The following is a 15,510-nucleotide window of genomic DNA, read 5'->3' as shown; positions in this document are numbered from 1 at the left end:
AATCATTTCTTGATGATTAAATGACTTCATTGCCCTCAGCGACTTAATGTTGTATGAGGTTGTTCTTCCCCAACCCCAAAATAAAAAATAAGACAAGTATTCTTATATTTTGAAAGAATGAAGTCGGATACACTAATCTGCCCTTGCTTTGTCCCTATTGATTTTCCCCCAAAAAACACGATAATCTTTCATACCCACAATACACAAATGCCGTCAAATGGAGAAGTCTTGGCAACTATTAGCCAAAAATAAAATGAGATGAATTGGAGTATTATAGCTGGATAGACTAACAATGTGACGCACGCAATGTATGTAAAAATTTCTCAAAGTACTGACCCCACAATTTTAAATTTGACCGCAAGTCCATGTGAATGATTAGATAGAGAATAATAATATTTTGCAACCCATATAACCAGTTTGACTAGAACAGAACTTGTTGCTACCATTGCTCACAACAGTAAGTTCATCTCAAATTCTTTTGCAAAAGGGATTTGACTTAATGAAAAACGCGGCTTGCCCAGGGACATCCAATATGATGCCGAATTCATTGACATATAAAGCTAGCATGCCAGCAATTTGACATTGAAAAGCGGTTCAGACTCAAATATACAGGGTCAGCCCCAATGTCCAACGAGTACAAACTCTACAAAGACCTGACCTTGAACACCAACCATATCACTTATGCTTAATGAAACAAGGAAAAATCCAAAATTTGAAGCACTATTCAAAAAGCTGAGCAATATCTAATGTAAGTGTTGGAACACGATTAAAAATGGAATAGATCTACATTTCCATATAGAGAAACAAAACCGTTTCACTGGATTAGTCAACAAGGGATAAATTCATCCCCTAAACAAATGTCTGCTATCGTGAGAAAGAGTAAATGAATTATGAAAAGAATGTAACTATACGTCGCTCTGTACATCGTATTTACAAAAGAATTGCATCTTGAGTTCCTAACAAATATAGGCCACTCAAATAATGGAAAGTTCATCACCTACTGCACAGTTCTGGCTTCTGAAACTTTCAAGCATATACAAATGTGAAGAAAATGCTCAGGATTTATTAGGTTGCTCACCACCCAAGAAAAGGGTATCTCCAATTTTGGCTCTATCCCTTGAATGCGAACAAGCTTGATTTTAGCATTCTCGAAGTGGGAGCAAGGTGATACAGGATCACATGAATTTTCTCCCTCTCCTGCACTTTGCTTGGTGCTTGGATCTCTCTCATCAATAAGGTTCCTTCCCGGGAAAAACTCCGGTAGAAGGCTTTCAACCGCATCTCGCAAGCTGAAGTACTTGCCTGTAGCGCAAGAGTAAATATCACCAGATAAAAACTTGGTTATAATTAGCACAAGATGATAACAATGATAAGAAATGTGACAATTTCAAGAAAATGTTGACGTATGAGGGGTGGCAATGGAAACAATGCATCTCTAACAGTCAGTGTAGTGAATAACCTCCAAGTTGCCTCGTCATTCTTGATTAATAGTGACCAGAGTGATGATTAGTGTGAAATTTCAAGAGTTAATAATACTCTAATCTGAATTTCATTGGAGACAGCGTGTACGTATGTGTATATATATATAGGGGAAGAAAGAAGCCAAACCTCCTAATGAATCCCAAACTATCAGCAGAATTTGAACTAATATTAGTCTGTAATAAAAGCTAATAAATGAGGAAAACGGAGCAAACGAATAAAAAGTTGAGCAAAAGAAAGGAAACAAAAATTGTCAGGCAAAAATCCTTTCAACAAAATGCAACTTCCCGTGATTTTTTTTTAATGGAAAAAAAGAATAAACATAGAAGAAAATCAGTTTTAATTTTAAAGGTACACAAAGATCCTCTATAAAATATGGCTTACCTTCTTCCTTGCGAACTTCAACAGGTCGATTTATATAAGAGACTTTGTCCCAACTATCAATTGGAGGTACATCTTCAAAATCATCAAAATCCTCACTGACAGTCCATACATAGAGTCGAACAGGAATTCTACCTAAAAAAGGGTCATAGTTTGTAATCTACAAAGTTTCGGAATGATCAAAAGTACAAATATGGCACCACTCCAAGTCAACAATCAAGGGAAGAAAAAATCCAAATCAGAGTTCTACACTAGAAGATGATATAGATTAAAATTCTAATTTAAAAGGGAAAACCGCATGACAATGTGTACATAAGATCTCGGAAGAAAAGAAAAAGAATAATGCAACATGCTTCCCCAGTTTCTTCGGAAAAGTAGATGTAGATTCTATTGTGGTTTAGGTAGATTGAAGTTCAAATCCTATTAAGCCAAGGTATAGGCACTGAGTTGACAACAAAAGCACATGCCATTGGAGGTTTACAAACGCAACACTACTTGACAATACATATCAAGAAGACATGCACAAAATAGAAATAGAATAAACCAAAAATGCAAACTAGAAAGTCAAGGAATCATAGAAAAAGTCCCAACATTTCCCTCTAATAAAGGAACCTTAAACCTATTGAATCCTATCATCTTGTAGCAGCCAACGTCATCATCAAACAGAAATATGTCATGAAACCCATCTAAGGCCATAAAAACAATCTCCTTAAACTTCCCTTTCAATCAGGCTTTACTGAGAGTCAACAAGTCACTAAGGATCATACCAAAAGTAGCATCTCCATGTTGCTCACCTATCTTCATTTGCGCAGCCACATCTGTCTCCCCACCACTTTGTTGAGATTTTTTTGCGTTTGAATCAATATGTGCCACAAATTCATCTCCAAAAGTTCCAAGCTTAAGCTTAGATGATACCCGTTGATAGGCATCCAAGTTACCTGCAATGAAAACGAGTGTTGACAGATAACTAATCATCCAACGCTGCTAAAACACGTAATAATACAAGGATAAGGAACAAAATTATTAAACAGCAAAAAATATCTCAATTTGTTTTAAACAGCATTCTAACATGCTGCTTTCATATCCATGAATAAACTTCTGCCCGATAGAGTAAATTTAACACTAAAAGAAGCATAATTTCTTCCCTGCAAGACTGGTTTTGGTAAGGTGAGAATTAGGTTAATCATATCCCACCATAAATTCCTTTGGGAATATAGCAAGGAAATTTTACTAGACTTATAAGTGTCAGGGAAGTTACTTTGTCCTAGAAAAAACTGAACTAAATCTAGTCAACAGAAATTCCTTTGGAACAAGGTTTTTCATTTATAGAATATAAAAACATTTAAATGGCATCCCAGAAAAAGAAATAAAAAAGGCTTATGAAGAAAGTACTAACAACAAATATCTAGCTAGCTGACATACCCTTCAAAACAGACTGCCAGAGCTCCACCTGATCAGTTTGAGACATGTTCATGACATTCTTGCAGTTCCCAATTATAATATATGCAGCCTACAGGTAAAATTCAGTTAGAAAAGTGAAAACAAGAGTAGTTAAAATTTCCCTTGTTTTCAACTGGAACAGATAGGAGGTTTCAAGAATGATAGCTGACATAAAATAGGTTGCTCTTCTTCCCCATTAGCCGCCCTTAGCTTGCTCTTTTCACTCATGGGACCTTTACACGCTAATAAGCAGATTGACACAGCACAACAACAAACTTTATTCTACTAAGTGGGGCTGGCTACTTGGATTGCACAATGCCATTGGACTCTATCAACAACCAAATCTTTGAATACATTGTTAATCAAAAAGTCTTGCTCAACCTTCATTGACTATTCTCTTCAACTTCCCCTACCCCTCTTCACTATTGCCTCCAACAACGCTCTTTGCACATGTCCAAACTATCTTAAACAATTCTCTACCATTTTCTCCTCAACACAGACACAAATACTATGAATGAAAAGTTGAATAAGGGAACTTGCTGGTGATGATGTCAACTTATTGAAAAAAAAAGAAATTCTCAATGGCACATGGAACAATGATCCATTAGGATTTTATAAAGCCTCAAAATATCCTAAATATTTACCCAAATTCAATAATAAAAGGTTAATAACCTTAGATGGATTATGTGCCTTTATATAAGCAGAACTGAAAAAATACTAAGCCAAAAGGATACAAAACCCAAACTTTTTTTTTAACCACAGATAAGAAACCCAAACTTTAGATTCAAGAAACTATATTCAGAACAGGAAATAACTGACTTGCCCTGCAAAAAAAGAAAATAGCAACCAACCCATATAATCATGCAGTTGATTATCTCAGACAAATAAACCATTTAAATTTTGGAAGTTTCTTGAAGGAAAATGAAGCATATAGACCTCATATACTGAAAAAATTCAATGGCACAATGTCAAGTGATTGCACACACAAATCCCCAACCCCCAAAGAGGAAAAAGAACACTAACCTCTTTCAATGAGTTGATAAAGCTCCACTTTACACTATCTTCATTTTCACAGGGTAGCAATATATTGCTTGGATATCCTCTAAAGTGTACCTGCAAAGACGAGAGTAGAGAGAACCAGTTTGTTTAGCAAACTCATTGGAGTAAGTAGTCTAACTTCAACACAAGCATCATCAGGATGCTCAACCTATTTTTATATTCATTACCACCTTTTCTATTGCCCCTTCAATGCAACTCAAGCACTTCCATTAAATTTGGAAACAAACATCCATGTGAATGTGTAGGAACAATATATCACAAATTTTATTGGCATTTCATGTACATTATATTTGACTGGCCCGAATATAGAGAGTTATATGAACAAGCTACAACATGACTAAGCTGATAAATCTCCTTAAGAAACGAGGTCTGGAAGACATCTTGAAAATCCTTACTGTTAAATCCCAAGGTCTTTCGGGCTCCACACATAAAAGATCAAAAAGGACTCCAGTTGGAATATACCTGCATGAGAGATGACAAATAAACAATTTTAGGATTTCAAATTCAACATTCTATGATCGAAAGCACTCTAGTCCTCTTATTAATACAATAAATAGTGTGATATGGATAATACAGATGGTAGCTCGATAGCCATGACCAAACATACAGTGCCAACAAAGGCATTGATGGCAAAGTAGTAAAAATTGGAACCTTACAAAAAAAATTGGGGTGATCATAATTCCAAACCACCATGTTTCCAAATTAAAATTACATAGGATTTCCCATGAAGAGAAGGTACAAAAATGTTAACTCATGATTAAAGAGAAATAAATCAAACAGAACCATCTAATTTTGAATATGTTGGAGTATATACACTTGCATATATAAAGACTCCATCTCCCTGAACGTTTCAACATGATATCAGTCTATCAGAGGCTAAACTCTGTCTGTCCCTAGGCTAGTGCAATCCATCTGACTATTCTATTGCTTTAGTTGTCATTCAGGATAGGTCCATCTAGTAATATTTCTTTTAACGTATTATGTCTTTTAACAAGCATCATTGGATAGGTAGCTATTAAACTATAACAATGATGCATAATGCTACCGTCAACTGACATGCATAATTAATACATAGAGATATAAAACATGCTCTTGATGAACAGATATCCAGAGTCCAATTTCCTCATATTTACAGGTTTTTCTTTATAGATTTCATTATGAGGAGAGAAATATTAAAAAAGGGAAAATGTAAAGTCCAACTAGGGTAATCAAAAAAGAAGAAGGCTAGAACGCCAATACTTATTTAAATTTGACTTGCTAAATGATACCCTATGGTTTCAATTTTGGCTATTAACCAATTTGAACATGCAATATGTGGCAAATGGCCCCTTCCATCCACTAAGAAGTAATTTAAAACATGGAAAAATAGGAACAAGTAAGATTGGTGAAACTTGATGCAAAGAATTTTGCTGCTAGGCAAATTATCACTTGAATTTATGATTTCATGAAAGATTAGTTACAGCATACCATTTCAGAGGCAATCCCCTGTATTCAAACCACATTGTATCTACCCCGGGGGGCAGTGTACTGCTGAAATGAGGCTTTATGATAGAAATCAACAAAGGCAAGTATCCAATCCGAGGAGCTAAAACCTGATCCCACAAAAGATATAAATTTATGATTACATTCAGATATACTCATACATATCCTGAAAATGTTATACCGAATCTGTGGTTAAATCAACACCTATGCAGCAAAGATTTATCATGTTACATAAAACGTGTCATTCATTTGTATTCACATTTTTCTCGTTTAAGAAACTATTGTGTTTTTCAACAAAATAACTTGGAGATGCCCTAAATAAAAGAAGTGAAGTGTGCCTCTGGAAATTAAACCCTTTTTGCTAAACAACACAAATTGTTAAAAGAATTGGGGGGGGGGGAGTACATCAAAAGTAATCACAAGCAGTTGCATTTCATCAGCCAAACAAATACAAAGCAATCAAACAGTTAAATCAGTTCTTCTCTACAGGATAGATCCTACTTTAATATCAGACTGAATGACTGTAATGCTTTGTCATGGGAAATCACATCAATATACAATTATGGGAAAAAGAAAGTTCAGGAAGCAAGGATAGCAAGAAAGAAGATAAGAAAATCCCTCAATGTGGACCCAGAGATCTCTTCATCAAATGCAAGTTCGACTCATATTACATAAGGAAACAATAACAATCAGGCATCATTACAATAATACGGAAGAAAAAACAATTCCAATAGAGACTCACAAGGGCAATAATGCTGGATGATATCACATCAAATCAATTCGGAGTAAAGGAAAAGGGCTGCTGGAAAGAAAAACATAGATTGATCAGGCTTTTGATGACTAACCAACGCATCAAGGAATTTTAACGTATTGGAGAATGGTTCACGTAGTTTACAGAGTTGACAACATTGAGCTTCATGGAAAATAGGTTGCAAAGAAGCCAGGCAAGTAGCTATTGATGAGGACTTCAAAAGAAAAAAGAAAAAAAAAAGATGAAAAAATTGCTGCATAGGGTTTCATGGTTTGACATACTAGAGCAAAGTCAATGACTTAATTACTTGTGTTGTTCTCATATCAAAATCTTCGTCTTATAAGGAAAGAAAGGAAAGTTACTACCAATTAAAATTCACCAAATACAAAAACAACTAGAATTTACCCTTGCACTAAATGCAAGAAAAGATGAAATTACATGCCAGCCAAAAATGCATAGAGCTACCACTTTAGCTAAGACATGGGTCCCCCAAGATATATAGCCATGGATTAGCATGAGTAAATCTCCAATAAAGTTTGGTCAATTAGCACAAAAAATTAAGGTTAGAAGGGATGCCGAGGCAGCAAGAAACGAAGATAAAAAATAGTCTGTCATAAATAAGTGACAGAACAGAAGTTTTCCAGAAACTGATAATACGAAAATCAAGATCAGGCCTTCAAAGTACAAGCTCAACATGAGAAGGAAACGTTTCAATAACAAAGAAAAAGGGCATTTTGGGGAAAAGAATGCAGAATACCAGGGCAGGTGGAGGAGGAGGGAGAGTGGTAACTTCTGATTCATGGAGATGAACTTGCAGCGGAATGGCCCCATCCCATACATACTTTTGTGCATCCGTCATCTATTCCTCTTCAAGAACAGGGCTATCTCGCTCTCTCCCTCCCTCTATGCAGTTGTTGGTACAATTCAAATGTGTTCAAAGCGTTGAAGAAGCAGATATACTGTCTGCTGTACAAGGGTGAATTGTGATGGTGGAGATCTGAACCTGAAACGAGTATTGAGTTAGTAAGAGATTTAAAAAGAGTCAAAGAACCCCGTTGATATATGAGTTGATGAGCTATATAGACCAAAATATGAGTTCAACCCATTTTGACAGCTCTACCAATCACAAAAGTTAAAACCATGCTTGACCATCACTAGGGCAACGAGCAAGCTCTGAACAGAATATGTACTCAATACCTAGCTAAAATCTCTAAGACAGCATGCAGGCAGGCAATGAACAGGATTTGCACTCAATTTCAAGCTAAAGAAATTATGATCAAGTTTTAAAATGACTAGGACGGCAAGCAAAATCTGAAAGAATTTACACCAAAATTACAGGCAAGGAATCAATTTAAAACTATGCTTCACAATCATTAAGACAGTGAACAAGCTAGGAAGATTATGTAGACTGCAATTCAAGCTATGGATCTGGTGAATACTTCAAGACAACCTAACGAGTTCTCACAAATTTCAGATCCAAAACAGCGAAATAGCAATAAACCACGACATGGAAACATCCAGGCATGCACACATTTAATCTCAGATCCGTTCAGGCAGTGACAACATAGGATGCGCAATAATAGTATTTTATCCACAATCACAACATACGAACAAACAGAGTCATATCAAGTTCATTATATCTTACAGCAAACCAAATTACAGCAATGACGAAAGACCGCAAGCAGAATTCACTTTATCTTCTTTAGCCATAACGAAACAATAGCAAGATCCATAGCAGAGAACACATAAAGTCCACTCAGACCCCTTCCTCATCGAACCAAGTCAAAAAGGACAAACCGAAATACAAGCGTGAAAATCAAAGAAAACCAAAATACAAGCATGAACTTACCGGTCTTCAATCGCCTCCTAAGAGCTTGACAAACGACAGAAGTCGAAGAATGTTGCGTTTGCGTTTAATCACTTGCGTATCGTTCGATCCTTTGTCTCTCTTCCTTCGGTTCTAGGTGCTTTGCTTGTTCCTAGCGGCGCTCTCACCCCACGCCGAGACGAAAACGGGAAAATTGGAGCTGAGCCAAGGCGAGGCGAAAAAGGTGTAGGGCACGAGCAAGCTTCGACCTTGGAACTTGGAGTGATCAGGGGAAATGGAAAAGACAAAGTGCCGTCGCCTCACTCGGTCACACTTCACAATTCTGGGAGTAGACGGTGAATCTGCGGTTGTTTGTTTGCTGCGAAATGCCTCCAGTGAGTCCAGGGCCCAGAACCTTTGCCTTCCATTTTTCATTTTTTATTCTGCCTTGTGATCTCGAAAAAAAAAAAGGAAAATGAAAAAAAGACAGAAAGAAATTAAAAACTTGATTTAAAAAAAAAATTGCTATTATTTTGGGCTTCCGTACGTTCGGCTGTAGGAATTTTGGACTTGAAAAACCTTTGCAAGTTTTTTTGGGCCTACAGACTCCACCAGACATGATGTCATACTTATGCAGGTACAGATGAATATCACACACACCTTTTATTAAAAAATTACTGTCGGGCTTCGCCCACTCTTATATCAAATAAATAAATACCACACCCAATTTATTATTTTATTTGATAAACTCAGTTTTTTAAAAACTGAATTGAATCGTGAATTGCATCGATCAGTTCAACCGGAAACCATTTGTTGGTTCAGTTCGGTAAACCTTTCAAAATCAGTATCAAAAAAATCAATCAACAGTTGAAAAAACCAATTGAAAATCGGACTAATTCTCTTAAAAATTAATCTGAATTAATTAAAATTTAAAAAAATTAATTGAAATAAAGAACAGTCAAGAATAATTAATATTAACCATATATTTATCAGTAATATATCATTTTATCAAGCATTTATTATTATTTTTTTGAAAAATATAAATATTTGCTTATATTTCTTGTTTAATTATAACACATGAATTAAAAATATATTAATTTAATGTCAACCGGTTTAGTCATGGTTCGACCACGATTGAACCAATGAACCGTAAATCAATTGTAAGTCTAGTTCAATGACCAATACATTTTTTAAAACCTTGAGTTAATTATATAAAGTATAAATTAATTTATTTTTATTTTTTAAGTATATAAAATTAAAATTTAAAATACTTAATAGATAGATTTTTTTAATCAAAATAGTTAATAGATAGATAGATCAGCTTTTTTTATGAAATCACAAAACACAAATTTCTAAACATGTATTCAAAGCAATGAATTGTCCTAAAAGCCAGGAAACCAACGAAAAAATGAGATAAAATAGCTTTGTATAAACCACAGACTATTATGAATCATTAAGTCCTCTTTTGACTAAAAATAAAATAGAAAATAATTTCTAAACTATTAAACCACTAAGATTTGTCCTTGTAGCTTCCAACAATATTGAACCAAGTATTCCAATTTAAATGCATGTATTACGTGACTGTCAATTACTCTTGCAAAAGCAAAGTGTTGACTATTGAAGAGGGAGAGCACAACGATCGTGTGAAGTAGTGACATTAAGTTGTAACTAAGTCAAGGTACCAACGAGAGAAAGAAGAACAAGGGAATAGGTGACTACAAGACATCGATAGCAAGAGAGGAGGGAGGGGGCAGTAATCATGTGAAGCTACAACAAGTGCAATATCTAGTGTGAAGGATTGCAATGGCAAGTATAAAGGGTAGTGGCATCACTAAGAAGAGCAGTGAGAACAACAATCTTCTATGGTTTCAATAAGTAAGAAGCAAAAGGATGGTAATAATCATGTCAAAAAGACTCGAGCCATATATAAAAGCTAAATGCAAAGCAAAAAGATGAAAACCTCTTAGATTTATGTGGAATGGCCCTACAATCTCACATCTCTTCTTTGCAAACGACCTAATCCTGTTTGCAGAGGCATCAATAGACCAAATGAAAGAATTTGGATAAGTCTAAGATTTTTGCTTCCTGTAATGTCCTCTTCAACCAAGCTTCAGAACTCAATCAACCACTGTGGATTGGAATTATCTTATATCTAGGAAAATACCTTAATGTCCCTTTCATACACAAGAAAGTTATCAAAGCTACTTTCAACCCCTTGGTGTAAAAAGTTCACAAACACCTCTTTGGTTGGAAAAGCAAATTATTAAGTATGGCAGGCCGATGCATCCTCATCAAAGCTATTCTTTCTATTATATCTAGCTACTAAATGCAATATGTCTAAAGGCATGTTAGCTAAAATTGAGCAAATTAGTACAAACTTCCTCTAGTCCCAAGATGAAGATCTCAAATGCATGCACATAGTGGTGTGGAATACTGTAATAAAGAAGAAAAAAAGGGGCTAGATTGGCATTAGGTCCTTGAAAAAAAAAAAAGCCTTTATCCCCAAACTTTGTTGGATATTTTGGACAAAACTTGACACTTTATGGGTTTGTTGCTTAAAAGCCAAATACAAATGTGATCCTAATGACTTCTTAACAATGAAAAAAGGAGGAATTCCTTACTAACAGATTAGAATGTGATGTTTGTGAAACCTTCACACAAGCCTCAAGTAAGAAAATCAATAGTGGTTTTGACATTTCTTTTTGGCTTGACCTTTAGACCCCCCTCTATAAATCACTCATCTAGAATGTTGAATGAAATGTCGATTTTCTCAATTAAAAAGACAAAGTATAAGACCAACTTCTTCCTAATAGAGCTTGCAACTTATCTTCTAGGTATAATTTTCTACCTCCTTGGGTTATTAATATTATTAAAGTTGTCAAGACCCCTGTAGGTACCAGGAATGATGATTTCTGGTGGAGGCTAGCTAAAAACAACCAATTTACTATGAACAATTCTTATGATTATCTCACTTAACCCTCTTCTAATAATAGAAATTATCTATAGGCAAAAATATGGCATTGGCAGGATCCAAAAAAAGTCAAACTCTTTGTGTGGAAAGTGTCCCATAAAAGAATTGTTACTAACTCACTTGAAGCCTTTAAAGGTCTTTCTAATAATTTTGCATGCCCTTTTCAGTGCCACAGTGAGGATAGTATACTCTACTTATTGAGAGATTGTGAATGTGCAAAATAGATTTGGTAAGGGATTTTATTACCTAACTCTATTCCTAAATTTTTTTTGGTGATTTACAAGTCTAGCTCAAGGCATGGTGTTTTTAGATCATAGCCTTAGATGCATGTTTTTAATATAGTTTGTTAGGGACTTTAGATGTCTCATTGCAAATTTGTCTTTGAAGGTTAAAGTCCCATACCAAACAAGATATTTCACAAATGCATCCATCTTTTGTCAGAGCAAGTGGTCAACAACAAGTTGGTATATAACTTATTCCAAGATACAATGTCCATGGAAGACGTCTGGACCCTACCCCCGAGCAATTATGTTCGTGTTGATGTTGATGGGTCTGTCCAAAACTAATAGTATGCAACTTGTGGGGGAGTAATCAAGAACAATAAAGGTGAATGGCTACTAGGCTTCTATAAAAAATTAGGCCCTTAGTTAGATTACCAATGCTAAAATCTTAGCGATCAAGGTAGGACTAGAAGTTTGTCAAAAGCCAAATTTCAGCAGTATCAAAATATACTTAGACTTTATCAAAGCTATCAATATATTAAAATGCAATCAGGCCTTAAATAATCCATTGCAAGGTAATATAGCCTATATTAGACATTCCATCTTCCTAATGAGGGCATAACATTATAGCATTCTCACAGGGATATCATTAGATGCACATATTTCATGGCCAAAATGGGCCAAGTAGGTCCTCCTAAGATGATTTTACTACCCTGAGTTCCTAACGAATGTCTTGATATGTATTTTGGGGATTAATGTTTCGTTTAGCCTCTAATTTCCTTGTTTTGTTAAACTCTTTCCAAGCTTGGCTTGCCCTTGTAATTAAAAAAAATGAGCAAGAAGTAAGAGAAAGAGTCCTCTACATTTTTCCCTTTCACTGAAAAAAAAATATTACAAAGCATGAGACTAGTCTTAGCACCTGAAACAACCATATGGGAATGAGGGATTTTGATTTTATGTTAGGGGTAAGCAAAACTGAATCAAAATTAAAAATTAAATTGAATCAAATTAATTTTGATCTATTTGATTCAATTTATTCAAGTATTCAATTTGATTTAGTCTGAAAATTTTTAAATTGAATGGACTAAATCAAATGACTTATCACATGCATATACAATTATATATTATTAACTTATAAATTATATATACACTTTATTACTTTATTTTATTTTATATTTTTATACTTTAAAACGTAGATCTATAACAAATATATGTCTAAAACCCTAAAAAAGGTGCATAATTTAGATAGCCTTATCAAACTTTTGTCTACCAAGTATTTTCATATTTTTACTCCCCTCTAATTTGTTTATAAGCCCATTATACACACACACACACACATCTTTGAGTAGACATTCCCCCTTTATTAATTTGAGAAGACAGGCCATAATTCATAGTAGGGAAGGCATTCAGGATCTGCATTGACCAAATCTCATTTATATATATATATATATATATATATGTCTTTATTAGTTTTTTTTATCAAAAAATACAATGGATAAAAAATTAGTAATATAGGTTCTGGTAGCTCAATATAAATCCTAAAATTGAATTACATCATTAAAATTTGATTTGATTCTAATTTAATTTGATCAACTAGTTTGGTTTGATTTAGTCCAAATTTTAAATGTTATTCAATCAATTGGTTTTGTGCATTTTGGCATCGAATCAAATTGATCACTTCCATTTTGTGCACTCAGATTGCCATTTAATTCCATAGCTTTCAATATATTTTTTCAAAAACAAAAAAATATTAAAACTCATATTAATTAAATAAATTGTCTACTTTATTCATATCAATTTTTAAATTTATTATTAAAATATTCATGCATCCTCACAAGTGCAAAAGAGAAAAAGTTGTAATAAATAATAAGATTGTGAAACTTTTAATCTTTTAAGCTTGCCTTAGTTATCAATTTGGTCCTTTGCATTTAATTTTTATCAATTTAATTTTCTACACTTTCTTAAATTATTATATGAATCCTTTTAAATTTTAAAATACAAATTGACTCACAAAATAATTTAATGTACAAAGTATATTAATGACTTGACATGTATGTATCACTAAATAGGAATAAATTAACCCTTAAATTAATTTAATTTTTTATTGATATAATCTCTTACACTGAATTTGATTATTTTTTTCTAAAATTTAAAATTTTTTATTTTTAAATAATGATATTTATTTTCATTAATCTACATGGATGCGATCAATGTTTTATTATCCATGTTAATAAACTTTAATAGTGTAATTTCCTTTTTAAATAATAATTAATAAGGACTAAATTGATAACTAAAATAAATTTAAGAAATTGAATCAATAAAAATTAAAGGGGTAAAGTAACTTTTACTCCTCCTTGTTTAGGTGTTCTATCGATTTGGTCTCCTTAACTTTAATTTTCATCATTTCTATCCTTAATATTTACTTCAATTATCAAATTGTTTCTTTAAGTTTTGTAAGACAAAATATCCTATAAAAATCTAGTGTGAAAAGTAGACTGTTGGCGTGGAATTTACATGTGGATAAAATAAAATACATAAGCCAAATGTAGCAAGTCCTAATTACTAATCTATTTGGTATAATGAAAGTAGGAGTAGAATTAGAAGTGAAATTGAAAGTAGAGTTGGAAGTGAAAGTTGGTTTAAAAGTATGTTTGGTAGAGTGATGGAAGTGAGATATATTTTTAATTAAGATATTCATTTATTGTGTGAAAAGACTTAAATGCCCTTGATCAAAAAAACCCTACCAACCACCTTAAACAGCAACAGCTGTTGCTACCTCAACACAACTAACTATTAGTCAGAGGAAAGAAATCGAACCAAATGCCATAGAAACCAAAGAGGAAAAAATCAAACTAAAGATCCAAAAGTCAAATACAATATCTAAATAAAATAAAAAAAATCAAGACCAACATATCTAGAAAGTATTGAGATGGATAAAAAAATCATATGAAAAAAAAAAATGAATCAAAGAAAAATGAAATCATTCATGTTGACGATGTAGATTTAGAAAGGATTGAGATGATTGTAATCACTCATGTTGAAGAGAATTTGAGATGCAGTGGAGATAGAAATCAAAGAGAAAATGAATTTAATGTTTGATATATAGATTGAAGAGAAACTTGAGGTGTTAATAGAGTTGCTTGCAATGGTGATGACAGAGTTGAAGGACGCCATAGAAGATGTGGAAGAGATAATGCAGGTGGAGGACATTTTAGTATGTGGTTGAGCACAGCCATAGCCCACCTTCTCGCTTATTTCACCACTAGCTTCAACCTTTGCTGTAGCTTTGTCGTTGCCACCGAGAGAAGCCATTTAGGAAGGAGGTGGGTGATTGTCAAGAGAGAAGGTTGGAAGGGTCATTGTCATGGAAGAGGAGAAAAGGTTGGCAAGGATAAAGATGGAAGTGAGGTCTGATGGAGCTAGTTCTATAAGAGGTATGATGGAATCAAGTTCCATCAATTTTGGTGGAACTTAGTTAATCAAGATTTTATGTATCAAACATCTATAAAAATGAGTTTTAATTTCATTCCTACTTTCTTGATCCTAATTCCATATTATCAAATGAGCTATTATAGATTTTGATAAGTAATTTGAATTTGATTGACATATTTTATTTCATTCATATGTTTCATATTAGCAATCTAATTTTCATATCATTTTTCTTAAAGGTTATTTTATCTTACAAAATTTAAGAGGAGTAACTTGTTAATTGAAGCAAACATTGAGGATTACAGTGATAAAAATTAAAATTAAGGAATCAAATCGATAGAATCTCAAACTTAAAGGACTAAAAGTTATTTTATGTCAAAATTAAATATTATAAAAAAAATTAAATGGATAATTGGGATGAATGGAAAGGACCAAAAATTACCATTCATGGAAATCACCACGGAAGATTTAACATTCCATTTCCAACTTG

General features: G+C 33.6%; 1 protein-coding gene across 4 annotated transcripts; it reads right to left on the bottom strand.

Moving 5' to 3' along the window:
• Nucleotides 1-766: 766 nt before the first annotated feature.
• LOC129302316 (autophagy protein 5) lies at nt 767-8,816 on the bottom strand. 4 transcript variants are annotated; one of them, XM_054941095.1, is made up of 10 exons: nt 8,442-8,816; nt 7,350-7,595; nt 6,584-6,643; nt 5,827-5,951; nt 4,755-4,821; nt 4,324-4,413; nt 3,283-3,370; nt 2,628-2,798; nt 1,864-1,995; nt 767-1,302 (listed from the first exon to the last, which is right to left on the bottom strand). In XM_054941095.1, the coding sequence occupies exons 4-10, from the start codon at nt 5,859-5,861 to the stop codon at nt 998-1,000; spliced, it is 888 nt and encodes a 295-aa protein (XP_054797070.1). In that variant the 5' UTR covers nt 5,862-5,951; nt 6,584-6,643; nt 7,350-7,595; nt 8,442-8,816; the 3' UTR covers nt 767-997. The 4 variants fall into 4 exon arrangements, with proteins under 4 accessions (XP_054797070.1, XP_054797069.1, XP_054797067.1 ...); XM_054941094.1 differs by having other exon boundaries at nt 6,584-6,640; XM_054941092.1 differs by lacking the exon at nt 6,584-6,643.
• Nucleotides 8,817-15,510: the final 6,694 nt, after the last annotated feature.

This window comes from Prosopis cineraria, unplaced genomic scaffold (assembly GCF_029017545.1).
Source record: "Prosopis cineraria cultivar Desert tree isolate PC_DT_omini unplaced genomic scaffold, ASM2901754v1 PC2, whole genome shotgun sequence".
Classification (NCBI taxonomy): domain Eukaryota; kingdom Viridiplantae; phylum Streptophyta; class Magnoliopsida; order Fabales; family Fabaceae; genus Prosopis; species Prosopis cineraria.
Note: the sequence above shows the minus strand (reverse complement) of the source record. Positions and strands in the feature narration are given on the sequence as shown.

Bases quoted from the DNA above. Each gene is read 5' to 3' on its own strand.
- LOC129302316 (XM_054941092.1), bottom strand. From the start codon at position 7,451: ATGACGGATGCACAAAAGTATGTATGGGATGGGGCCATTCCGCTGCAA. The intron at 4,822-5,826 runs GTATGCTGTAAC...TCTCTCATGCAG, and splicing joins AGGGGATTGCCTCTGAAATG to GTATATTCCAACTGGAGTCC. The intron at 4,414-4,754 runs GTAAGGATTTTC...TCGTCTTTGCAG, and splicing joins AAAGACCTTGGGATTTAACA to GTACACTTTAGAGGATATCC.